The sequence below is a fragment of the Hyaena hyaena genome, unplaced genomic scaffold (assembly GCF_003009895.1).
Source record: "Hyaena hyaena isolate Hyena2069 unplaced genomic scaffold, ASM300989v1 scaffold_297, whole genome shotgun sequence".
Taxonomy (NCBI): domain Eukaryota; kingdom Metazoa; phylum Chordata; class Mammalia; order Carnivora; family Hyaenidae; genus Hyaena; species Hyaena hyaena.
In genome coordinates this window covers 1,802,241-1,828,742 of record NW_024080929.1, presented here as the reverse complement: position 1 = coordinate 1,828,742, position 26,502 = coordinate 1,802,241, and the positions used below count along the sequence as shown (strand labels likewise).

The window sequence follows — 26,502 nt, the reverse complement described above, 5'->3', positions numbered from 1 at the left end:
GAATGGGAGAGGGGCAGAGGGAGAAAGAGACACAGAATCTGAAGCAGGCTCCAGGCTCTGAGCTGTCAGTCAGCACAGAGCCCAACACAGGGCTTGAACTCACTAACCGGGAGATCATGACCTGAGCTGAAGTCGGTGCTTAACCGACTGAGCCACTCAGGTGTCCCCAGGAAAAGATTTCTATAAAAATATTTCTAATAATAATGTTAGGAGCCATGGTAGGCAAAGAAGAAAGAGATAATGGGGGTAATTATTTGCTACAAAACCCAAGCAAGTTTAGGAGAGAGCAGGTCTTCATAATAGTTAGGGGGCTGGTCATATAGGCAGACATAACCCTGGTGGCAATACTTGCAGAAAAACTCCTGCTTATCCTTCAAAACACTGTTCAGATGCCAACCTCCTCTATGAAGCTTCCTCTGAGGTTTAGGGTAAACTGCTTCCTCCTTGTATTTACTCAACACTTGCTGCTTCCCTCCATTAGCTCTCATCTCACTGTATTATAGCTATTTATGTCTCTCTCCCTTACCAAATTGTGTGATCTTTGAAAGCAGGGCATTTTCATATTCATCGTTGGATTTCCAGTGTCTAATAGAATACCTGATACATACTTAGTGTTCTAGAATTGTTTGCTTACAGGAGGCATGAGGAATAGCCACTTTTTTTTTTTTTTTACTGTCATGAGCCTTCGAAAGATGGGTTCACCTTTATGAATTATTCAGGGACCTGGGTCTGGCTCTCTCTCTGAAGGCTAGGCCCTTGATTCTGTCAGCATACCACGAGTCAGTAGACAGACGTCTATCAGTGGTGGCCTTACAGAACAAAGATATCAGAAATATATTAGCAACTGGTTATTTTACATTAGGATCCATAATCATCAGGTTCCAGAACTACTAATGTCAAGTTTTCCCATACTTTCTCTTCTTAGAGGTAGACCTTCACAAGAAATCTAATTGAAAGCTATAGGGATACATCTGCCACAGGGCAAAAATACTAGAGTCCTTGGGTCTCACTGGTTACTTCTCATCCAGACCCTACCACCCCTGGGGTTCTTTGTGCTTCTCTAATTCTGTAATGTACTCTGTTCATCCCTGGGCTGCTGACAAATATTCTTTTATTTATTTATTTATTTAGAGACGACACAAGTGAGGCACAAGCAGTCTCTGTGCTCACAGCAGAGCTCAAACTCATGAAATCGTGAGACCATGACCTGAGCTGAAACCAAGATTCACATGCTTAACTGACTGAGCCCCTCAGGCGCCCCTCACAAATATTCTTCAAACAAGATAAACACTGAGCAAATGACAATCACTTTTATAACAGTGCCTTCTGGAGGTTGTATCCAGGTCAACGTGATTGGTGTATGTGTGTGTTCCCAAGTCTTTAAAGTCACAGTTTCCCAGGCAACCTCTTGGCTTCATTTCCTAGGTGTTTAATTACACATTCATTATAACTGGGTTTTTACTGACTTAAGTCTCAAAGGGACAACCTTTTAACCTTATTTCCAAATTTTTCAGGGCAGAGCCCTCACTGTCACCTCCATCACTACCAAGAGGAATGATTTCTAAATGTTAGAGAAACTTTGAGATACATGTCAGTGTCATGTTCTAAAATGGAGTTTTTAAGACCGAGAGTATAAACCAGAAGAAGCTAGCTGGATTTATACCTTCTGTGCCAACTCACGATCCTAATTTGTATGTGCTGAATGGATCTTTCTGTTTTTTTTTTTCTTTTTTAATTTTTATAGGCATTATACCTGATAGCCACTAATGGAACCCCAGAGCTCCAGAATCCTGAGAGACTATCAGCTGTGTTCCGTGACTTTTTAAATCGCTGTCTTGAGATGGATGTGGACAGGCGAGGATCTGCCAAGGAGCTTTTGCAGGTGAAAATAAAATAGGACAATTACAAAGAAAGAGTCATTATATTGAGCTTTTCCATCTCAATGTGTGACAGCAAGGGGGGCTGTGTCAAGAGATGTCTAGTTCAAGTTGAGCTATAACCATTTGGTTTTAGACCACAGGCACAGAAATAGAGGCATGCATCTAATACATGATTGATTGGCATGTTGCCTTTCTTCTGAGAAGTTGGCAGTTTAATCTGTAAATCTCTTTTGTTCTTCCTGGAGTCTTATTTTGCAAGGAAAAAAAGAAAACTGTGAGCTTCTGGTGTTGCTGTCTTGTTCTAAATTTTACTTGTGCCCCTGGATGTTGTGTGCAGGTGCTCTTGGCTAGAGGTAATTCTCTACATAACTATGCAATTCTTTCCATTGCATTTGCTACTCTAATGCTTAACTGCTCAAAACCCCTTGCCTTGCGATGCCAAATGGCAGGCAGCTGCTTGCCTGGGTGAGTACCATCCAGTGGTGAGTGCCTCTATAACCATTTGTCCTTTTCATGGCTCTCAGGGATTAGCATAACTCATGATCATTAGTACTAATTATGTGCCACATTCTTTACACACATTATCTTATCCAATTCTTAAAACAACTCCATATAGTAGGTGTTATTATCCCATGTCACAGATGAAGAAATTGAGGCTGACGCATCCATTGAGTGGCAGAACTGGGATTTGAGACCTGGATTATCTGACCTTCCACCACACATAAACCAGTTTAGAGAAAAAGAGGTACTTATATTGATAAAGGAACACATGCCCAGGATTACACATATAACTTCAACGCTGGGTACTGGGCCTCGGGGACATGTCTAAGAACAGTGCCTGCTTATTCTCTCTGTGACTTTGAACACTTAACCCAATTAAACAAAAAGGTGCAACCCCTGGTTATATTGTGTGTTAACCACAGATGAAGCCTGTACTAGGCTGAATGAATGAATGAATGAATGAATTTATTCCTGTTGTTCTTGAACCCCCTCCAGAAACAGAGAGCTACACCCCAGGAAAAAATATCCCACATCAACCCAAATCACACCTGGGATAAACTGATTTTGAGAAATTAAAGAGGCTACACCTTCTCTTTTCTGCTAACTGTGAGCATTTCACAGGCTGTCCTAGGGCCGCAAATGTCAAATCTGCAGTAGCCCTTCACTAATCCTCTATTTAACCCAGTTTCAAATTACAGGTGAAAAACCTGAACTTTGGAGTGACTCGCTTCAACAGCTCTTCATGACTCCACCACCCACATCGGGAACATCCTGATATACATTCCAAGGATACCTGAAGAGACGGGTTCTCTTAGCATAGCTATACTGTTACATAGATCATTGACTGTAATCTAGGTAGTTCCTTCCCAGACAAAACTTTTATCTGAGCCAGTCACATGAGTAATGCAAAACTATATTTTGAATCTAAATGGAATCACTTGCTTATTGCATCTTTTCATCTGACACGTTAGCAATAACCTGTGTATTGCCTTAAGTCCATAGAAAACTATTTCCTGACTCTAGCCTCTCATTGCCCATATCAGAGACTAGAAAAGAGAGAGATGCATGGCGTTCATCCCCACTAGAATGCTTGAGAAAAGACACAGGTGTTAAAATATTTGTGTGCCTTTGTGTATGGCCTAACTCAAGTCTTTGTCCATCAACTGATATTTTTCGAGCAACTCTTGTTTGCAAGGCTTAACTACAGTGGGTGATACTCACCTCTTAGAGGCATGATTCCTACGTTCCAGAAGTCACAATGCCATTGAGTACATGCAAAAAACAACACAAGGTATTTTTAAAAAGTCATTCAAACCACGTGGCTATTCAAACAATAAATGCTGTGGTTGGTTAGCGAGCTACTTATATAGGTTACAGGGATCAGAAAGTGTCTGACAAACAGGAAAGAGTTAGCTGAGTGTTGAAGAATAGAGCAGTTTTATTTTATTTATTTATTTTTTAATGTTTTATTTATTTCTAGGAAAGAGAGAGAGAGACAGCGTGAACAGGGGAGGGTCAGAGAGAGAGGGAGTCACAGACTGAAACAGGCTCCAGGCTCTGAGCTGGCAGTCAGCACAGAGCCCGACGCGGGGCCCGAACCCACGAACCGCGAGATCATGACCTAAGCGAAAGTCGGACGCTTAACCGACTAAGCCACCCAGGCGCCCCAGAATAGAGCAGTTTTAAATAGTCAAGGTAAACAGAGGAAGAGATTTCAGATGAAAGGATTATAGTGTGACCAAAGGCATAGAGGCAAGGTTTAATTAAGGGAACAGAAAATAAGGCAGATAGCTGAAGTAAAGAGATCAAGTCAGGAAGCTGTAAGAGAGAGGGCCATAGAGGGCCTTCAAGACCAGGCTATAGAATTTGGGTTGTAGCCAGTGGGGAAACACTGAACATATCTGAGGGTCACATGGTGACAGCTTTGTTTAGGAAGATAAACCTGGTGGTATGTAATAAGAATTAGCAACAGGGGGAAAAAAACTGATGGCAGGAAGATCAAGTAGGAGTTATGGTTTGTAGTTCAGGATTAAGTTGGTTAGGCCTGAACTATGAAGGCGAGAGATAATTGTGAAAGGCATTGAGAAGAAAGCACTCAGTAGCTGATTGCATATAGAACATAAGGGAGAAGACAAAAGTGACTTCAGAATATCAGACTAGTAGCAGCCTTCAGTAAAAGCAAAAATGATGGAGGATAATACAATGGATAGCATTTATTTGCCTCTATGTAGCTTAAAAGGAACTGTCACTTACCTCATCTAACAATTGTAATAAGCAGAGGAGATCATTGAACCTAGGTACGCTGATTCCAGACCCTCTGTAGCTTACATCACACAAGCATACCCTGTTTGGGAGACTTTAACATATGTTTTTAAATGTTGAATTGAAGGGGACAGATGGACATTCGGAAGGAAATACCTAACAGGCAATTGGAGAAGTAGGACCAGTCTGCAAGAAAGAGGTCAATTGATTTGGGAGTCATCCCCATAAAGCTGATAAGAAGTCAAAACCATGAAAGAAAGTGAGCTTTCAAAGGAATCAAGTTAGAAAAGAACATGATGAGAGCAGAGTTCTGGTATGTGGGAGGTGGGAGGAGGGAGGAAACGCAGTGAAGAAGACAGAAGGGAGTCAGTGAGCATGCATGTGGAAGAGAACCAAGATGGTAGAACATCACAGGCTGCCAATGAGGAAAACATTTCAAAGAAAGGGATATTCATTTGTATTAAGTACTGCAGCAGGGCCAAGAGAGGAATGTCAGAGGCATGGCTATGAGGTTTAGCTGTTAAGAAGCTACTGGTTTCAGGGTCAAAGTCCACCAAAGACACTTTTTCCATGCTGAGAGCTGCTCCAGATAAATGCATCAGTTGGAGAAAGTCAGAAAATGAGACTGTTGCAAACCCAGTGAGGAGATGATGATGATGATGATGATGATGATATTCCTCCTCTGAGTTTCTGGCTTGGCCAGACAGCTGCCGGAGAATTTAATGACACTGAATGACCAGAACATCTGAGGAACAAAAACTGATGCTATCTTTAATGAAATAAAGATATTTCATTATCTTTAATGATGTTTCATTGGACACTCAAAGTGCATTTGAATGAAGAAAGGATGCTTGAGAATGTAAAGTAATATACTTGTTGGAGGAAAAGATTCCAGTAATTCCTCTTTTTTTGTTGTTTTCCTTTTGCAGCATCCATTTCTAAAACTAGCCAAGCCTCTCTCAAGCCTGACTCCTCTGATTATCGCTGCAAAGGAAGCGATTAAAAACAGCAGCCGCTAAGACTGCAGGCCTTACCCCACATCATCTCCCTCCTGAGTAAGACTGAACTGTGAAATTCTGCTGCAGGAAAGATGGAAGAAAAGACAGTCAAATGGGGTGGGGGGGTTTCTTTAACTTTCCAATGAATAGAAACTTCTTATAAGCCTTTTTCCTACTCCCTCAGATTATGTAATTTATTTGTAAGCCTGAATCGCAGCCCGAACCGGGCAGCAATGTCGAAGTGGCCGTAAGTGGTCACTTCTACCGTGAAGCGAAAGAGCCAGTAGTGAATCCCCTCATTTTGTGCATTCACTTTGAAGAAAAAAAGGTTTCTCAAAGATGCACATTCCCTCTTCATAGTGTCGTGTTCGTTTTTAAGTTAGAGAGTAGTCCCTCTTGCATTCGAACCTCCTTCAAAACTCCTTACCCAATGTGATGTTTTTCACTTGCATTGTCATTAGGTGTCCAGAGGAAAAAAAGATGTCAAAACATTTTTTTAAAAGCAATCAAAAAACGAAAAGCAAAAACAAAACAAACAAACAAAAAAAAAACCACAAAAAAACAAAAGCAAAGCAAACAAAAAAATTACCCCAGAGCAAGTACTGTGTGACCATGTGGAAGTCCATGCCCTAATAGAGTTGCGATTTTTTATTCTTCTATAGTGGTGGCTTGGTTTGTGTACCTGTTTTTCTGCATTTGTATTTGGAAAGGTTTCTTTGAAGGCATTTTTCCAAAAGCAGAGAGGAATATGTGTGTTCAGGAAGGGCTTTTTAAAACTGTATATCTAAATAAAGCTCTAATGGTGAAATCCTGTCACATTTTCATGATGATGCTTAAAAGGTAGTTGATGTATCATTTATAGAAACCAGCTTGTTCATCTTCATGATACCTGAGAAAGGACACCCCAAACCTTGTGAACTCTCCTGTTGGATGAGTCCAGGTCTTCAACCTAGGAAATCCTCATAGGAGAAGTCATACTTAGACAAAGATGGGACTTTCTTTGAGAGCCAAAAGGAAAACAAAATGAGTGTACAATACTTAGATCTTTGTTGGACAGAAGGAAACAAAAATAAAGACACCTAATTTAATCTTCTCTTGTGCTTGTGGAACATAGGCATCGGGAAACAGGTGCATTAGGAGGAAACAGACCCATTACCCAGCATTTGCTTATGATCAAAAAATCACGTGACAATTTATAACATTTTAAAAATTTCTTAAAGAATATGGAGAACAGAGATATTGTAAGTATTCAACCCTGTGAGAAATGGGAGATTCGCAAAAACTATACCCCGATCAATATTTGGCTCTAAGTCGTGTTCCCTTTGCCTTCTGTCTTGCCAGTTTCTGTTTCAAGATATAGTATGTTCACACTTTGTCCTCTGAGCTTTTGAATTTCAAAAACATGTTCATAAAGATCTGGAAATTCTCCAGTAAAAGTAATTAGGATTTGCAGTCATCTATCCCAAGAAGTATCAGTCCAACTGGTTTCCTTTTGTGGCTTGGCGAAAACACGAAAATTTGACTATTATTTCACCACGTATCTACTTATTAAAATTCACGAGTTGGCACTTCCTGAATCTTCTGAGCAGAAAAATATCTGGAGGGTGACTGCATAGGAAAAATATATACTTCTCTTTCAACTGTAGTCAGTTTTATAAATTTTGCAAAGTTGTTTCTCTAAGCCTTTAAAAAGCTAACAATTTGCATTATGGAAAGCTTCTTGATTTGTAATATATCAAGAATCTCAATAGAACCTATCTACTTCAGCAAGAGGGAGAAAGAGATCAATGACATGGGCCTCTCTTCTTCTCTGCCAAGGTACATCCATTCATCTAGCCATCCATCCATTCACTGAAATGAAAGCACTTTCTCTAGAGAATTTCTGCTAACCATATAGTGTACATGTTTATGTTTAGGAAATGACACCACTGGTGGATTTCCTATTTTCCTACTGATTTTTTTACTATAGAATTTGGGAGGGGCTTGACCCCCTAGAAAATATCCACAGTGAGATAAAACAACAGATGTGAAAAAATCAAATGGCAACATTCATTTGAAGCATGCTGTATTATACTTTGCAAAAAAGGTGGGTGGGCCTGAAATTTTTAATGCCACACTATTCTAATGAGAGAGAGAGAGAGAAAGAAAAAGAGAGAGAGGGGCCTTAATTTTTATTTCATTTAAAGTTAAATTTTTTTTTAATGTTTCATTCATAGTGCCAGGGAATTCAATGAAACCATACCTGGGGTGTGAATAGAATTCAGTACACTAACTCTGTCCTGCCAGTGGAGAGAACCATAAACCTGGTTGAGAAGCCCTAGTTGTTGATTAGTGTCCCTTTTATGTCATTAAGGCCTTTGGGTGGGGAGAGGCCTGGAGCAGTGATCCTTCAGATCACTGTAGGCAGAGAAATGGCTACTCTTTTATGCTTTCAATCCTGCATATTAACAATCAGCACCCAGGTACTTCTTCACCACACCCCATTGTAACAAGATTTAATGGTAATACATCGCAGTAGTCTTTACTATTATAAATTTCTATCTATGTAAATTTTTAAATGAGAACAGCTTCCAAAGACCCTCCCTCATGTTGGAGAGTTATGTGTATTTCTAATAAGTATTAGTGAGAAGCTGTTTCTCCTGCCAAAATGATGCTGAAGGATTCACATTGGGTACACTTGAACAACTTGGACTCCAGGTGGTTCATTGTTTATTCCCTTTCTCTGGACTTTTTCTAAAGCTCATCTTGACACAGATGAGTCTATCCAGATCTTTAAAGTTGCTAGTGTGCCCTGAGAAAATGGGGGCACGTTGTTGAATATTGATTCCAAAATGTCTTGAGATAGGGATAGGGCAGTGGGAAAGTCAGGGAAGGGTGAGAAGCACAGTAAAGATTATTTATTTAAGAAAAGAAAAGAACATTAATGTTGTCGCAAGGATCCGGTGCGTTGTCATAATCCCATGAAGATTTTTGGATGACACAATCCCCCCAAATCAGTCACCATGTTGGGTAATGACTTCGTTCTTGCTGATCTCGTCTATGTGTCATTGTAAATATTTGTGTGTCCATGTTCCATTTTGGCTACTGGATGGCCAAGTCATGTAAGAAGATTTAACTCAAGTATTTATTCTTTAATTGTGTTACTCAGATTTCTTCAGGCTTGTGAATTGCACCCCGATGTTGAGTTTAACCACCTGATCCCCACATCTATCCCTGCCCTGTGAAGCACATTCCATTGCTAAAAAAAATATGAAATTGCTTCCTGTCGTCTGTATAACTGTTTTGATAGTTTGAGATGTTTGTCTATAAAGGATATTTCTCAGCTCAAAGATCATGTAAATAACTATATTCCTTTGCGCAATGGGTTGTTTATTTCTAATGAGGCTGCCAGTTCTCAGAGAGAAATCTATAAAATCACTTTTAAATAGCATAAACAGGGATTACAACTATGTAAAAAAACAAGTTGTGCATAATGGACAAAGACTGGGAACACAGACCATTGAATTAGTTGTGTTAGGGTGGTGGGATTATACAAAACATGTTTTTCCTTTCAAAATTTTCTTTGATATTGTTCTAATATTGCTTTATAATAAATAAACATCAGAAATGGAACTATAGAAACATAGAAAAGATGCCAGAAGCAGATGCTTTCTGGCCAGAGCCCAGAGCATGCAGGGCACAGATATTTGCTAGTTACAATTTTTCCATAGGCTTTATATTTGCCTGGGTGCTGAGGTTGGCACACGCTCGGGGATGGCACGTGCTTTCTTATGGGACTATTATCTATAAGTTGAAGCTAGGGAGATGTCACTCTTAGAACTCCAAACACGTCCATCCTTCTGCTTTAAAAGTGGCTGCCCTCCACTTGGATATAGCATGGAGGCCTCTGTTGTGATTACTTGAGATTGGAGGAGTGACATTTGATTAGCCCCCTTGAAAACATCTAGGTCAGGGATCACCTTCCTGGATCAGTTTTTTTAGTAGATTTTCGGGCTGAATTTGGGAAGAACAGAAGGATAAATCCCCCAGCTCCCACCATGTCCTTGTCTGACTGGACGTTATATCATTCGGGTAGGGATTGTTCTCTTTGTGACTAGTAGGCAAGTCCCTTTGATTTCAGTGGAAGTTATGACTTGTGCTTAAAAGCCGACTATGAAAACATTAAGACAAATATTTAGAACTGCCATTGCCTGTTGGCCTTCAGTTACAGTCTTGTTAGCTTTGGCTTGAGATGGCTTCCATGTGCTCTCTGTCCTGCCTGTTTATAGGTTGTATGCCATAACTACTGTCATTTTTCAGGAGCAAAAGGGAGACTATCTACCCAAAGAGAAGGATTTTCCTCTGAACTCACTGAAGAAATTGTAGGTGAGGAGTTTTATAATGGGGTAGTGGTCTCAGATGTTACTCAGTTTCACCAAGAGCAGACCTTATACCTAGAGAACCCACTTTCCGTTGGCCATTCTCAACATAAAAGTACTTACAGGCATCTTATCCCTGCCATCCCCAGTTGAATCTCATGGTCCCTTTCTGAGCTACTTGCAGTTAGTATTCAGTTAAACACAGGCATGGCCAGTGATGCAAGCTTCTCCCAGTCTCTGAGCAAGAGGACTGAAATTCAGCATTTGTAAAGTGACAGTCTAATAGCCCTGGGATTTTGAGTGAACTTAACACGCAATTCTGAACGTATATTTGCATGTGGTTTGGGAAGGAAATAAATGGTACCTTGGAAATAATGGAAATATTTTTTCCTAAGAAAGAATTTTTCATAAGAGATTTGTTTCTGATACAGTCTTTCTGTTAGCTTTAATTTTTTCCACTCTTTTTCTGATCCCACACTCCTTCAGTGACTAAATGAATATCCCCCAACTCCTCATGCATTGGGAATGTCTGTTTAATAGTAAATAATATCTAACTGAATCTACAAATGCGGGACCTGAGATATTGCCTCCATGTGTACACTTCTGCGTGCAAGTATACTATAATACAAGTAGCATTTACTGCCACGTAATACAGTCAGACTTGCAAAATAAACTTACAGAAGCTGGTTAGTGCCATCAGAGTCTCCTTTGGAAGCTGCCATCAGGTGAATGCCACCCCATAACACCTACCAGCAGTAAGGGGAGGGTACCATGTTCACCTTATTTCGTACCTAAGAGGAAATCAACAGCAATTACAAAGAATGAAGCAGATGTAGTACTAGCCTAGGAGTAAAGAGACCTAATTCTAATATAGATTCTATTTCTCCCTTATTGTGTGGCCTTAGGCAAGTCACTTAACCTTTTCATGGCTATTCCTTCCCCTGTAAAATAAGGATATCAGACTAGATGACCCCCAAGGTCTTTCCAAAAATTCTATCATCTTATAGTACTTTAAGTTGCCTTGCAAATTCAGCCTGATGAAATGATGGCAAATATCGCATGCTTAAACCTGGGTTTCTTAGGTGGCAGTGAAACAATAGAAATATGTCAAATGATGGGGAAAATAAAAACCTCAAGTAAATGAAAATAATAATAGGGAATGCTGATAAAACTTGTGGCAGCCTTCCAAATCCTCAGTTGTTTTGTTTTGTTTTTGTTTTAATGTCCTTTTTCTGTAGTGTGTTCCCAGTTTTCATTTTCCATATACTCTATATGTAAAGTCTGGTTTTCATTAAGCCGTGGCCAGTATTTGCTACTAGAACAGAAATGCACTGTCACACTTGCTAGAACACAGGTATATTTGGGCCTCTCCTTTCCTATGAAGCAATGCTGGTAGAGTTTACTTTGCAAATGGCACGAGATGGCAGAACCCATGCATTTTAATGGCTGGGACTATTCAGAGTAGACATAAGAACTTGCAGGTTGCAGAGAAAGAAATGAAAACGTGAGCACATGCTATTAACATTAAGCAGTATTGACAAATCCACTTGTTGGGAACCAAAGATAGCATTTCTGATGACAACTCCCACAGTGATTGGCCAGGTGTATGAGTATACTGCTAGAAAGAGGGTAAACTGGAAGTTCGTTAGTCCCAATGCTCTGCCAATAGCAGAGTGCCAACCAGCCCTGAGTGCGAAATTCAAGGTCAGTGTGTGTGCTTGTGTGTGATGTGCTTTATGGACCCGCATATACTATATTCATTAGTGATGATAAGACCTTTCACAGAATCCTATAACCATTAGTGAGTTGAGTTTTAAATCTCAGTACATCAGCCAGGAGGAGTCAGATCACAGGGTACTGATGTCTACTGGGATTATACTCATCATATCCAGACAAAAGTTGAGGAGGATCTATATTTTCATTCTTTATCAGAATTGTATCTCATTTGGTTGTGCATTACTTTTGTTAAAATGTGTTATCTGTAAACCCATGTGTAGTGAAATTCTTCTGTAACTTTGGATTAAAGGTATTTATGGTCTTTTTGTTTGTTTGATTTTTAAGTAAGTTATTTCTTTTGTAGACCTGCTGATGGTATGGTTCCATCCTTCTGACCTCAGCTTCTGATTTTTTAATGACTTTTGTTTCAAATATTGTTATTTTAAATTGTGGTTGAAGCAATAGAAAATTGAAATATGGATTGTGCATGACTGTGTCTTGAGTGTAAAAATATTGCAGTTTGAAACTTGGACCTAAAGTATTGCAAATAAAAATGACAAACATCAATGAGCTGGTGCTTCTCTCTTCTGTCAACCTTCCTGCCCACCCCTCCGACATTGGCCATTTTACCTAGTTCACCGGTTAGAGGCAGGGAAATGCCCAGTCTTGTGAGCAATGCAGGAAATGTCCTGAAGATTCTGCCACTAAGTAAATCAGACCCAGGATGTCCATCTGGTTTCACATGGAATAGCTCAGAGTCATGGTTTTTTACATGGAATCGCACCTGTAAGTTTTCCATGTTCTTCCAAGCAGCTCACATTGGTGTGAAGAGGAAATTGACAGTTTGGCTCCATTATATGTGTACTTTAATGTTTTAACCAGAGTACTCTGGTCCTATTTCCTAGGTGTGTATATTCCCATAAAGGAAGAAGCAACAGATTCTGTTACCACTGGGGGAATGGGTAAAAGGTGCACAGGATTTCTCTATATTTGTTCTATAACTGCATATGGATCTCCAATTATCTTGATAAAATTTCCATTAAGAAAAGCAACAGACTACATGATACCTCCATCATGACATGTCAGAAGTCATGGCAAAGAGATAGGATGCGAGCTGGATAGCATACCCTAACCTAATACCAATGCCAACTACCGATTACCTTGGTATCAAGAAGTTCTGCCTTAATTTAATTCCCCTTTAGGTAATAAGACTTCCCACTCTCTCTTCAGGCACTTTTGAGGCCTCACTGTGGAAGCAGAGAACTCAAATATCATTGCTTATGAGTTCTTCCCTGTGGGCATCAATGAGTTGGCTCATCAGCCTATGGTGTCACATGAGAATAAAATTCCTTACAAGAAACAAATTTTAACTGTACAGCCAGGGGCACCTGGGTGGCTCAGTTGGTTAAGCATGACTTCAGCTCACATCATGATCTGATGGTTCATGGGTTTGAGCCCCGCATTGGGCTCTGTATTAACAGCTCAGAGCCTGGAGCCTGCTTCAGATTCTGTGTGTGTGTCTCTCTCTCTGCCCTTCCCTCACTTTCTCTCTCTCTCTCTCAAAAATAAACATTAACTTTTTTAAATTTTAAAATACAGGAGGGGAATGTCATGTTATTACAGTGCTGTACTACAGCGCTTGACATTATGTCCTGAATCCCTGCAAGAGAGCACAAATGATTAGACCATCGAGTTCTCCACATTTTCTTTCTAAACTTTTTGAGCAGACACTATTAGCAAATGGTAGTTAAAATCCTGTTCTCATTTAAGTGGTTGTGTGACATAATTCAAAAACACTTTTTAATCACTTAAATGATATAGTTACTCCCCTAGCATTCAAGTAGAGAGCAGGGATTACCAAACCATTCCCCCTCAGGAAGATTGTTATCCCCGGTATTATTGGTCCATTACTGCCTTTTAATGATTCTTTTCTGATTTGGGGTGTGTTGTGTTTGGTGAACTGCTTTTTATCTGAAGCAGAAGTGCATGTGTCATAATCTGTTTTCAGGGTATCTCTTTTATCGGACTTGACTATGGAAAAGACAATCTTGTCCAATCTTGTTATTCATTTGTAATTTAGAGTCTTCTAACTCTCTCTTGGTTAAATACTATCTGAATTCCATATGTTACCATCAATCTCACCAACACCAGCACATCCAACATTAAAATTATATAAATACTGCATAGTGTGCAGGCCCATATTACCAAATCCTAAACAATAATGGTTTTATCCCCCACATTGGGAGACAATCTCATGAGGTTGGTGGAGGAATCCATTCATGAATTTTTCAATTCTGTGGAAGGTACCTCCCCTGTGGCAGAGTCATATGGATTCCACTTAGGCTGATGTGTTTACCAATAGTACAGGCATGTATATTAATATCAGAATTAGCCAATGGTACCAAGATAAGTATACGTAATTCCCTTTTATTAGTGTTCATAAGAGTAGCAAAGGCATCAATTCTAGAATCAAAGCAACCCTTTTTATTTAGCTCCATGGTACACTCCTGTGATCTTTCCTAACTCATTATCTGTATAATTTTGAAGGTTATTAATACCTACCTTAGTCCCTCTTTCAAATGGTAGAGCAATGATAGCATGTAATAGGTTATGAAAGTAGCCAAAGCCTTGATGTCCTCTGCACTAATATCTATACTATGCAAGGCACAATGTGGGTGAGGCTGGGCCTGTCCTCTCTCTATGACCTTCCAGAAGTCATTGTTCCACTGATGGTAAAGGTGAGTCCCAGCACATGGTCATAAACTTAATGATTTATAAGATGCCTTGTACCCATTTCAGTTGTTTTTTTTTTTTTTTTTTTTTTACTTTCTCAGATCCTCTATCTTCTTGGTGTTGTTGTTCTTGTTGTTGTTGTTCTTGTTTTGAGACAGAGTGTGAGGGAGGGGCAAAGGGAGAGGGAGAGAATCTCAAGCAGCCTTCACATCCAGCATGGAGCCCAACACAGGGCTCAGTCTCAGGACTGAGATCATGACCTCAGCCAAAATCAGGAACTGGATGGTTAACCAACTGAGCCACCCAAGTGCTCCCAGATTCTCAGGTCTACTGCCAATTTTCTTTCACCATCTTGGCATCACAATTGAAGGAGACTTCTGCCCCCCAACACTGCCTTGTAATGAATAATTTCCAATGTTTTTCCTCATTACCATGGTGCTTGGGTACAGCTGAGGTGGCACCTGCAGCTGCAAGAGTCAGGCCAAGTACAAGTGTGGCTCCTCAGCCTCTAAATGCCTAAGGAGTAAAGAAATGAGCCTTGTCTGGAGGGGTATTTACTTTGTCCACCAACATATGGACAGTGGTCCAGTGGCTCTCCATTAATTACCTATTGGCTGGAGTATACACTGTGGCCCACTGTGATAGATTCACTCTATTTTTCTCCATGCATCTAGATAGGGCAATCATTTTGGGTTTACCAGGAGGGCCCCCCTTCTTCAACACCACTCAGCACCCCTTCATGTAACTTCTGTCATCATACTCTAACATTGCATTGGTACATGTTCCATTCAAGCTTCAAAATGCTTTGTGTGGGCCAACCTGTGTGTTTCTAGTAGTTTCCATTTCAGTCTAGCTATATATTATGGCAGCCTCCTAAATCTTCGTACTTCCCTCTTCCTCTCCCATGGAAGTCTCAAGGCAGTGGGCTTTCCCACCAAAAATGAAATAATGAGAGGAAAATCATCATTCCTAGTAGAATAGTAATGCTGTACCCCAAATGCTCCATCTTGGCTCCCACTACCTCTTTTGCTTTTGCCTCAACTAGATTCAGTCATGTGCTGTCAGTTTATTTGAATCTCTTAAATGATGGATCTCCCTTAGGCTGATATGGGATTGAGAGTTTAGGTTTCAGAGCTAGAACTTCATTTCACTTCTCCTTAAGCATCAAGTTCAGTTATAAAAATAAGGCAAAAATACAAAAGGTTGTGAAGGATCAAAAAGTTAACTTATCAAAATGTTCATTTGGTCATATTTCAGGTATTCAATAAATGCCAGATATTATTATTATTTGTCTTTAAAAAAAAGTATGCTGTCCCACCAAAACACCTTCAATAGTAACTACTACCCTGATTGAATTTTGGTTGGCAGTCCAAATTCAGAGAAATATTTCTTCTATAATACTGTAGCCATTGTTGGAGACCTGGTCCTGTATAGGACAGGCTTGAGCATGTTCTAGATGAAGTGTGCAGACAGCATGACTGTGCACCCCAAGTTTTCTCCCATCTATATCCAAAATCGAGAAATATTTGCCCACTAACTTCAGTGGCTTGCTTCTGGGTATAGCATCCAGTTATACTTTCTGTATTGGTGAAGTCTTGTACTGTGTAAAGCAAGTCCATGCCTGATATTTGTATTTCAATTCCTCATCCATCTTTGGCTGAAATAACCAGTTTTTTAAATAGTTACAAAGCCAAAGCCATTGTGTAATACTCTTGAAACTGTAGGACATTACTCTTGGGGGGAAACCCAGCTATTGAAACTATTATTTTAGCAGGAGACATTATAGCATCCATCTAAGACATGGTTGACCCAAAACTGACTTGTACAATTAAAATTAGGCGATTTCGTGTCTAAATTATACTTCAATGAAGCTGATTAAAAAGAAACTACACGACTGAGTGAGCATATGTGTGTGAATATGTGTATTTAGATGTAATCTGATCACTTCTCACTACCTTCATTACTACCAATCTGATCCAAATCATCTTCAACTTGCTTGGATTGTTGCAACAGCCTCTTATCTAGTCTTCTTGTTTTTACCCTTGCATGCCTAACTATAGTCTTGACATGACATTCAACATAAACCAAATCTCTCCAATGGCTCCACATCTCTCTTAAAGACGAGATCCTTCTAATGACTTATAAGGCCCTCCACGGGGTGTGACACCTTCTTATCTTCTCATTTTATCCCATTTTATTCTCTCCATCACTCATTCTGACCCACGCAGTGTTTTCTTCCTAATCCACAAACATTTCAAGCATGTGTTTGCCTCAGAACCTCTTTGATGCCTGTTCTCTCTAACTGGAAAACTCTTTCCTCAGATATCACACATCTCTCTGTCTCACTTCTTTTTCTTTTTCTTTTTTTTAACAAATAGTTTATTGTCAAATTAGTTTCCACATAACACTCAGTGCTCATCCCCACAAGTGCCCTCCTCCATGCCCATCCCTCCTCCCCCCCACATCCATCAGTCCTCAGTTTTTGTCAGCATTCAAGAGTCTCTCATGGTTTGCCTCTCTCCCTTTCCCCCACCATTTCCCCCCTTCTTCTCCCCCTTGTAGCTCCGTCAAGTTCCTCCTAATCCTCCTATACGTGCAAACATATGGTATTTGTCTCTGTCTCACTTCTTTCAAGTCTTTGCTCAAATATTTCTTTTTCAATCAGTCCTACCCTGATTACCGCATTTCAACTGCACTTCCCAAACCAGAACTCCTGATATTCTTTCCCTAGTCCCTTTTTCCATAATATCTATCAACTTCTTTCATATGCTACCATTTGTTTATTCACTTTGTCTATTGTCAACTCCTCCTAATTGACTGTAAACTCCACCAGGGCAAGTATCTTCTTTTTAATCCCCTGAGGTATCCCCAGCCACATTGTAGTCACTCAATAAACCTTAGTTGACTCAGTGAATGTTAGATGTTCCTTTCTGTTTGAAACCCTATCTTCTCTCCGTTCTGTGACCACTCTCTCCTTATTCCCTCACCTCTCTGTTTGCCACTTCTCCAGTTCCCTTTCAATAGTCCTGCTTCTACCCATCCTTAAATGTGGTTGACCCCCAGGATTCTTTCATGGTCTTTTGTTTGTTTGTTTGTTTTTAATTACAACCATTGTCTTCAGCTTTCAACTATACCACAGCTCCCAAATGATTATATCCAGTCAATATGTCTCTTCTAAACTTCATACCCTATTTATAAATCCACCTACTTACTTGAAATCTCCACGAATGTTTTCCAAAAGCATTTGGTACTCAAATTGCCCCAAATGGAATGCATTATCTTCTATCCATCATATCAGATACTCTCCTTATGTTCTCTTTCTCGTTGCCATCTACATCAGATATCTAGGCATCATCATTAATTTTCTCTTCATCTTATTTATGCCTACTATTTTCCCAATTCCCAAGTTCTTTTGATTCCTTCTGTTAAGTATCTCTTAAATTATCCCTTACTTCTTACCCTCACTACTACTGTGGAATATTATAACAATTCAGGAAAATAAATAATGAAGGCATTAGGAACTGTCTCTCAGCTTCCACTCTTGGCATTCTTCTGATTCACATTGCTGCTAGACTACTTTTTCAAAAAAGTAAATCTGACTAGGTCATAACCCTTTTTAAATTCTTTCCATGGACTCTCTGGCACTATCAGGATGGACCTTTGCTCTCCAATGTGTCCCTTCATGTAGATTCTCACATAAAGTTCAAGAGCTTGTCTAATACTCCCTGAACAAAAACCATGACGCCTGATTATAGATCCATGGAGAGATACGGGAACCACCTATGAAAGTCACACCAAGAAGTCAAAATTATTGATCGCTAAGCCACTAGAAAATTTAAAAAATGATGAAGAACATTGGCTATAGTTTGTGACTGTAAACTTTCCCTGTCTCCCTGTATGATAATCCCGTTGGAAAAGATTATAAGCCTAATGATGTAATTAGTTCTGTAGCTGAGAACTCACAAACTAGTTGGGAAAAGGAGGAGACATTTCAGAAGAATCATCCAGTGTTCCCCACTCCATGGTATTTGGATTTGTCCTTCCTGTTGCTGCAGGTTAGCCTCCCTTCAGAGAAGTAAAATAACTCTCTTCTTATTTTGGTGCTCCAGAAGTCATGGTCCTTGGCCAATAACTTGGATGGGTTTGATATATTCAGAGTTTTGGGGACTATCCCTATACACACAGAAATCTTCCACTATGGAGTAAAATGTTTTTGCACAACTTAAAATGTTCTTACACAGTTATTACTGAGAGCTTCATCCCAAATAGTTTACCAGGTGAGAAAATCTGTACTGAAATTCAAAAGTATGAGTGTTGTTGGTTCGGCTATAATTTCAGCCCTGGGATAAAAGGCAGTGCCCTTCTCTGGGCAGAGCACCTTCAGAGAGATGGACTGTGCCAGGGGCCAGGTCAACTTGGATAAAGACCCTGGAACAGACTATGAACTTTTCTTATGACCTTCAACATTTCTAAAGAGCATCTGGGAACAACTCAGCAGCCTAAGAGAGTCTAGAGAAAGAAGAAAAGACCTTATGCCAGGTATGGGAAGCAGGATGAGAAAGATATTTGTAAGATGCTTTCATACTCTCAGTGGTCTCCAGGCATTGGAAACAGCGGGTGTATCAAAGACTCTAGAGTTAGAACAACTTTGACTCAAATCCCACCTCTGCCACGTAACAGTCCTGTGAGTTTGATCCAATTCTGTAAACTCCCAAGGGTTTCATTTCCTCATCTATAAAACTGAAACAGTTATACTCATGTAAAATGTTGTTGTAAAGATTAATTGAGACCATGTCATGAGGATATTCAGGGTACGAGACAGCTAAAAGTTTCCTCTCAATCAATGATAGTTTTCCTCTACTCTTGCCCGGTTTGAGACTGTATGAAGAGTGAGTATGCAAAACCAAAAATCCTCAGGATCAGAGCTACCCTTTTTTGATATGGCCCAGTTCTAATAGCAAGCTCTTTGTTTCTGTCTCTAAAGGACCAACTAGAAACAATACAAGATGAAGATATGGGGTAATTGTTGACAAGGGGGCCCTGAAAGAGGAATAGTGTACCACTTTGTAAATAAATACTGTTTCACTTTTATCTAAAAATTAATACATGTCCAATATTCATTCTGATGTTAATTTAAATGCTATTTAATAATAAGATAGTAATATTCCTTAAATTTATGTATAAATTCAATGCAATTCTTATCAAAATCCCAGCAGGTTTCTTTACAGAAATTGAAAGCTTATCCTAAAATTCAGATGGAAGTGCAAAAGGCCCAGAATAGCCAAATCAATTTTGAAAGAGAAAAAATTGGAAGTCTCACAGATCCTGCTTTCAAAACTCACTACAAAGTACAGTAGTCAAGATAGTGTGATACTGGCATAAGGATAAACTTACAGATCAGTGGATCTTTTCAACAATGGGTGCTGGGACAACTGGATATCCACATGTAAAAGGGTGAAGCTGGATCCTCATATTACACCATATATAAAAATTAACTCAAATGGATCAAAGATCTACATATAAGAACTAAAACTTTAAAACTTTTGGAACATATAGACATAAATCTTGTGACCTCAGTTTAGACAATGGTTTCTTAGATATCACACCAAAACCATAAGCAATAAAAGAAAAAAAATAGACTGGACACCATCAAAATTTAAAACTTGTGTGTTTCAAAGGACACCACCAGAAAGTAGAAAAGACAACCCACAGAATGGGAAAGAAAGCTGGAAAATCTGTTAAATGACTTAGATCCAGAATATATAAAGAACACTTACAACTCACTAATAAAAGGACAAATAATCCAATGAAAAATCAACCAAAGAATCTGAACAGACATTTAGCCTAAGGATCTGAACATTTTTTTCAAAGAAGTACAAAGTCCAATAGGCACATAGAAAGATGTTCAGCATTATCCATCTGAAAAATGCAAATCAAAACGGCAACAAGATATCACTTCACACACTAGGATGCAAATTATCAAGAAGACAAATCTCATAGAAAGATAGATCAGATTTGTAGTTACCAGAGGCAATGGGTAGGGGAGAGGAAATTGGATGAAGGTGGTCACAAAGTACAGACTTCCAGTTCTAAGATAAATAAGTAGTAGGGATGTGATGTACAACACGATGACTATAGTTAACACTTCTGTATAATATAGGGAAGTTGTTAAAAGAGTAGTTCCTAAGAGTTCTCATCGCAAGATTTTTTTTTCTTTTTACTGTATCTATATGAGACTATAGATGTCAACCAAACCTTCTGTGGTAATCATTTCACAATATGTGTAAATGAAATCCTCATGCTGTATACCTTAAACCTATATCAGATTATCATGCTTTACACCTTAAATATATACAGTGATGTATGTCATTTGTTTCTCAAAAAACTGGGAAAAAAGGAAGACAGTTAGCAAGTATTGGCAAGGAGGTGGAGAAATTAGAACCCTTATACATTGCTAGTGCAAATGCAAAATGGTACTGCTGCTCTGGAAAATCATCACTCATTTACTCAGTTAAGCATTGAGTTACCATGTGATCCAAGGATCCCACTCTTAGTTGTATATACCCAAGAAAATTAAAAATGTATGTCCACACAAAAAAACTTGTACATGAGTTTTCACAGCAGCATTGTTCATAATAGGCAAAAAATGGAAACAACCCAAGTTTCTATCAACTGGTGAGTGAATGAATAAAATGTGGTATGCCATACAACAGAATATTATCTGGCAATAAAAAGAAATGAAGTATTGATTCATACTACAATATATATGAAACATTGTGCCAGAAGAAGCCAGACAAAAAAAGGTCACATATTGTCTGATCCCATTTGTATGAAATGTCTGGAAAAGGCAAATCCATAGACAGAAAGTAGATTCATGGTTTCTTAGGGTGGAAGGGAAGAGAGCTGGTAGAAAGTTGGAAGTAATTGCTAAAGGGTACATACAGGGTTTCTTTTTGGAAGGGATAAACTTTTCCTAAATTTAATTGCAGTGATGGTTGCTCAACTCTGTACACTAAAAGCCATTGGGTTACATACTTTAAATTGGTGAATTGTATGGTATGGGAATTACATTTCACAAAAGCTGTTAAAATAAGATAGCGATACATGTTCATTATAGAAACATAAGAAAACTCAGAAAAGTAAAAAGAAGAAAGAAATTCCATTCACATTTTTAAAAACTGAATGCCTGGGTAGCTCAGTCAGTTACATGACCAACTTCAGCTCAGGTTATGGTCTTATGGTTCATGAGTTCAAGTCCTGCATGGGGCTCTACACTGACAGCAGGCAACCTGCTTCGGATCCCCTGTCTCCCCCACTCTCTGCCCTTCCCTCACTCATATTCTCTCAAAAATAAACAAATATAAATAAATTAATTAATTAAATAAATAAATAAATAACTTTCTGTTTTCCAATGGTCCACAGGACAATCCTGACTCCCAAAATTTTCCTCAGGATTGGCTGAGTCAAAAGTGCTTACCCTGGGACTCCTGTGTGGCTCAATTGGTTAAGCATCAGACTCGTGGTTTCTGCTCAGGTTATGATCTCTCACAGTTTGTGGGATCAAGCCCCATGTTGGGCTCTGTGCTTACAACATAGAGCCTGGTTGGGATTCTCTTTCTCTTTCCTCTCTTTCTCCTCTCTCTGTGCCTCTTCCCACAACTTATGTGCTCGCACTCTCTCTTTCTGAAAATAAATAAACATGTTTTTAAAAAGTGCTTATCTTGATGGGGCACTTGGGTGGCTCAGTGGTTAAGCTACTGACTCCTGATTTTGGCTCAAGCCACGATCTCACAGTCATGAGGTTGAACCCCACATTGGGCTCTGTGCCCACAGTTAGAGCTTGCTTGGGGTTCTCTCTCTTTCTAAAAATAAATAAATGAACAATTTTTAAAAAGTATCTATCCTGAAATATAAGATCTTGCATGATTCATTCCATTTACTTCTCCAACACCATCTGTCATCATTTCCATGCTGGTGCCATATTTTTTAATAGTTTATTGTCAAGTTGGTTTCCACATAACACCCAGTGCTCATCCCCACAAGTGCCCTCCTCCATGCCCATCACTCCCCTTCTCCTCCCCCCACCCCCGTCAACCTTCAGTTTGTTCTCAGCATTCAAGAGTCTCTCACGGTTTGCCTCCCTCCCTCTCCCCCACTATTTTTCCCCTTCTTCTCACCCAGGGTTCTCCGTTAAGTTCCTCCTAATCCTCCTATATGTGCAAACATATGGTATCTGTCCTTCTCTACCTGACTTATTTCGCTCAACAAAACACCCTCAAGTGCCATCCATGTTGCTACACATGGCCAGGTCTCATTCTTTCTCACTGCCATGTAGTATTCCAATGTATAGATAAACCATATCTTCTTGATCCATTCTTCCATTGATGGACACTTAGGTTCTTTCCATGGTTTGGTTATTGTTGAGAGTGCTGCTATGAACATTGGTGTACATGTGCTCCTATGCATCAGCACTCCTATATCCCTTGGGTAAATTCCTACCAGTGCTATTGCTGGGTCATAGGGGAGTTCTTTTGTTATTTTTTTGAGGAACCTCCACACTGTTTTCCAGAGGGGCTTGGTGCCATATATTTTAACTGCAGCAAGCTAATTGTTTTTCTCCAAACATTACATGCTCCCTTGCAAGTCATGTACACACATCATTCTCATTGCTTATAACTGTTGGTACCTCTCTTCTTCATTTGATTAATTGCATTCATCCATTAAGATTGGCTTAGATATCAATTCTATCAGCTTTTCCTGACTCTGGAGATTAGGTGTATCAAATCACTCAAACTATGTGCATTTTTAAAATGAAAAATTTAAATTCAAGACACATATGCCAACTAAAAAATTAAAAAAATTAAAAAGAACCTCCAAGATTTTTGGGACAGTATCAGAAGATCTAAAATTCATGTCATTAAAAGCCCAGAGGGGAAAAAAAAGAGATGTGCAGAAAGTAATTTTAGAATTATTCATTGCTGCAAATCTCCCCAAATTTAATCAGAGACATAAGTTTACATATTCAAGAACTCTATGAACTCCAAACTGTATAAACTTAAAGAAAATCACTCCTAGACAGATAATAAAACTGTTCAACATGAATAAACAAAAATCTTGAAAGCAAGCCACTGGGGAAATAGTGTAGATTTCTCATCAGAAACCATAGAGGACAGAAAACAGGAATGTCTTTAAATTGCTGAAAGAGTGGGGTGCCTGTCTGGCTCAGTCAGTAGAGCAGTCATGAGTTTGAGCCCCCATTGAGTGTAGAGTTTACTTGAAAGAAAATAATAAATTGCTGAAAGAAAGAGCTGTCAAACTAGAATTCTATATCCAGTGAAAATATCCTTCAGAGATGAAGGCTAATGAAGAGTGAGTTTATTTTAACTCACTCTGAAATGAAGAAAAATTAAGAGAATTGGAAAACAGTTCTCAAAGAAATACTGAAGGAAGTTCTTCAGGGTGAACATAAATGATACCAGGGAGAATTTTGAACTTTAGGAGTAAAGAGAAACATATGTTTTATGTCAAACATAAAATACTATTTTCCTCTTTTGAAGTTTTTAAAAACATGTATGACCATTGAAAGCAAAAATAAATTATAACATTGTCAGGAGGAGTTTCTAATGTATATAGGTATAATACCTATGAAACTTTAAAGAATCAGTCATGGGGTTAAGCTGTTGTAAGTCTTCTTAAAAATGCATTTATAGGGGCGCCTGGGTGGCTTAGTCGGTTAAGCGTCCGACTTTCGCTTGGGTCATGATCTCGCAGTTCGTGGGTTCGAGCCCCGCGTCGGGCTCTGTGCTGACTGCCAGCTCAGAGCCTGGAGCCTGTTTCAGAGTCTGTGATGCCCTCTCTCTCTGACCCTCCCCTGCTCACGCTCTCTCTCTCTCTCTCTCTACTAGAAATAAAAACATTATAAAATTTTTTTTTTAAAAAAATGCATTTACAGCGAGAGTCAGTTGAGTTTTTGAAAAATGCACTTAGTTGTGGAACCAACATGATGGTCAAGAAACAGAATAGCTCAAACATAACAAATAAGGTCATTATTCCCCAAAGTTTCCTCAGGCCACTTTGTATTCCTTTTCTCTCTCCCCATCCCATCTCCCCAGGGAACAAATAAGTTTTATGTTACTAGAGAGCAGTTTGCATTTTCAAGATTTAAAAAAAAAAAAGTTTCTTTTTCTTGGGGCACCTGGGTGGCTCAGTCAGTTAACCATCCAACTTCAGCTCAGGTCATGATCTCACGGTTTGTGAGTTTGAGCCCTGAATCAGACTCTGTGCTGACAGCTCAGAGCCTGGAGCCTGCTTCAAATTCTGTGACTCCCTCTCTGTCCTTCCCCTGCTCCTGTGTGCTCGCGCGCGTGCTCGCTCGCTCTCCCTCTCTCTCTCAAAAATAAATAAACATTTAAAAAATTATGTTTATTTGTCTTTTTTTGTGTCTTACAAATAGTTTATTGTCAAGTTGGTTTCCATATAACACCCAGTGCTCACCCCCACACGTGCCCTCCTCCATGCCCATCACTCCCTTTCCCCTCCCCCCACCCCATCTGCCCTCAGTTTGTTCTCGGCATTCAAGAGTCTCTATGGTTTGTCTCCCTCCCTCTCCCCCACTATTTTTCCCTTTCTTCTCCCCCATGGTCCTCCATTAAGTTCCTCCTAATCCTCCTATACGTGCAAACATATGATATTTGTCCTTCTCTGCCTGACTTATTTCGCTAAGCATAACACGCTCAAGATCCATCCATGTTGCTACACATGGCCAGATTTCATTGTTTCTCATTGCCATGTAGTATTCCATGGTATAGATAAACCACATCTTCTTGATCCATTCGTCCGTTGATGGACAGTTAGGCTCAAAATGGATATGTTTATTTTTCTTGAGGTAGGGGGAGGGGCAGAGAGAGAGAGGGAGAGAGAGAGAATCCCAAGCAGGTTCCGCACTCAGCACAGAGCCCAATACAGGGCTCAATCCCATGACCCTAGGATCATAACCTGAGCCAAAATGAAGAGTCAGATGCTTAACCAACTGAGCCATCCAGGTGCCCCTTACATTTTCAAGATTTTATATGAATGGAATAAGGCAAGTTGCATCCTCTTTTTCTGTCTTCTTTGATGCAGCATAATTATTTTGAGATGCACTTGTGTTGTTATCCAATATATATTGGTGTGTATCAGTGCATTGGATTCCTTTTGGAAAAACCAAGTCTGCTGACAAATTATGTGTGTGCATACGTAAGTATATATGTGCACACAACAGTGAGAGAGGTAAAGATTCCATGAGAGAAACATTTTGTATTCTAGCTGGACAGTTCTTGATACAGTATTGTGGATATATCGCTGGTATTATAAGTGTAGGGAAGATATTTCCACTTTCTGTGGGACAGTATATTTTCCCAGAAAGGGTTGAGGTCTAGGAGGCAATAGATGTGATTGTCTGACTACGAATCATGATATGATTGCTGACTGAACAACCTTGAGTAAGGCAGTAAACCTCTCAGTGGCCTCCATTCCTGATTTTTGAAAAAAACAGGAATAATGACAGCACTTCAGTATGGTTGTTACGGGCATTAAAATGAGATGTGAAGAATACAAAGCATTGGTCATGGAACCTGGCACATAGTAAACAATCAAAAAGTGGTGGTTCCTTTTCTTTTCTACCTTTTTATTTGGCGGGGAAATTCTCATCCTGAAAAAAAAATGTAATAGCTTCTTTGAGCTTAATTGTAATATCATAGTGCCATCTGTTGACCATAGAGAACTATTACATTACTTGTACAGTACAGTGCATTTCTGAAAAAGCTCTACCACATCTAAATACCTGTATTTAAAAGTTAATCTCTAGTGTGTTCTGGGGTAGTGCTATAGGGATGGGTTAAGGACTATTCTGCTGAGCTTTCAGACCCCTCCTCTGCCTAAGTATCCTTGCCTGTCAAGAGTCAGGGATCAAGAAAAAAGGAGAGGTCGGGGCGCCTGGGCGGCTCAGTCTGTTAAGCGTTCGACTTCGGCTCAGGTCATGTTCTCACAGTTCGTGGGTTCAAGCCCCACATCGGG

At 39.5% G+C, this 26,502-nt stretch overlaps 1 protein-coding gene across 9 annotated transcripts in view; it reads left to right on the top strand.

Annotated features, from left to right (window-relative positions):
* Window positions 1-12,285, top strand: part of PAK3 (p21 (RAC1) activated kinase 3) — a 139,781-nt gene extending 127,496 nt beyond the window's left edge. For all 9 annotated transcript variants that reach the window (XM_039247416.1, XM_039247413.1, XM_039247412.1 and 6 more), the window contains 2 exons: window positions 1,745-1,882; window positions 5,573-12,285. In XM_039247416.1, coding sequence (XP_039103347.1) covers window positions 1,745-1,882; window positions 5,573-5,662 — 228 coding nt within the window. In that variant the 3' untranslated portion in view covers window positions 5,663-12,285. The remainder of the gene's footprint in view (window positions 1-1,744; window positions 1,883-5,572) is intronic.
* Window positions 12,286-26,502: the final 14,217 nt, after the last annotated feature.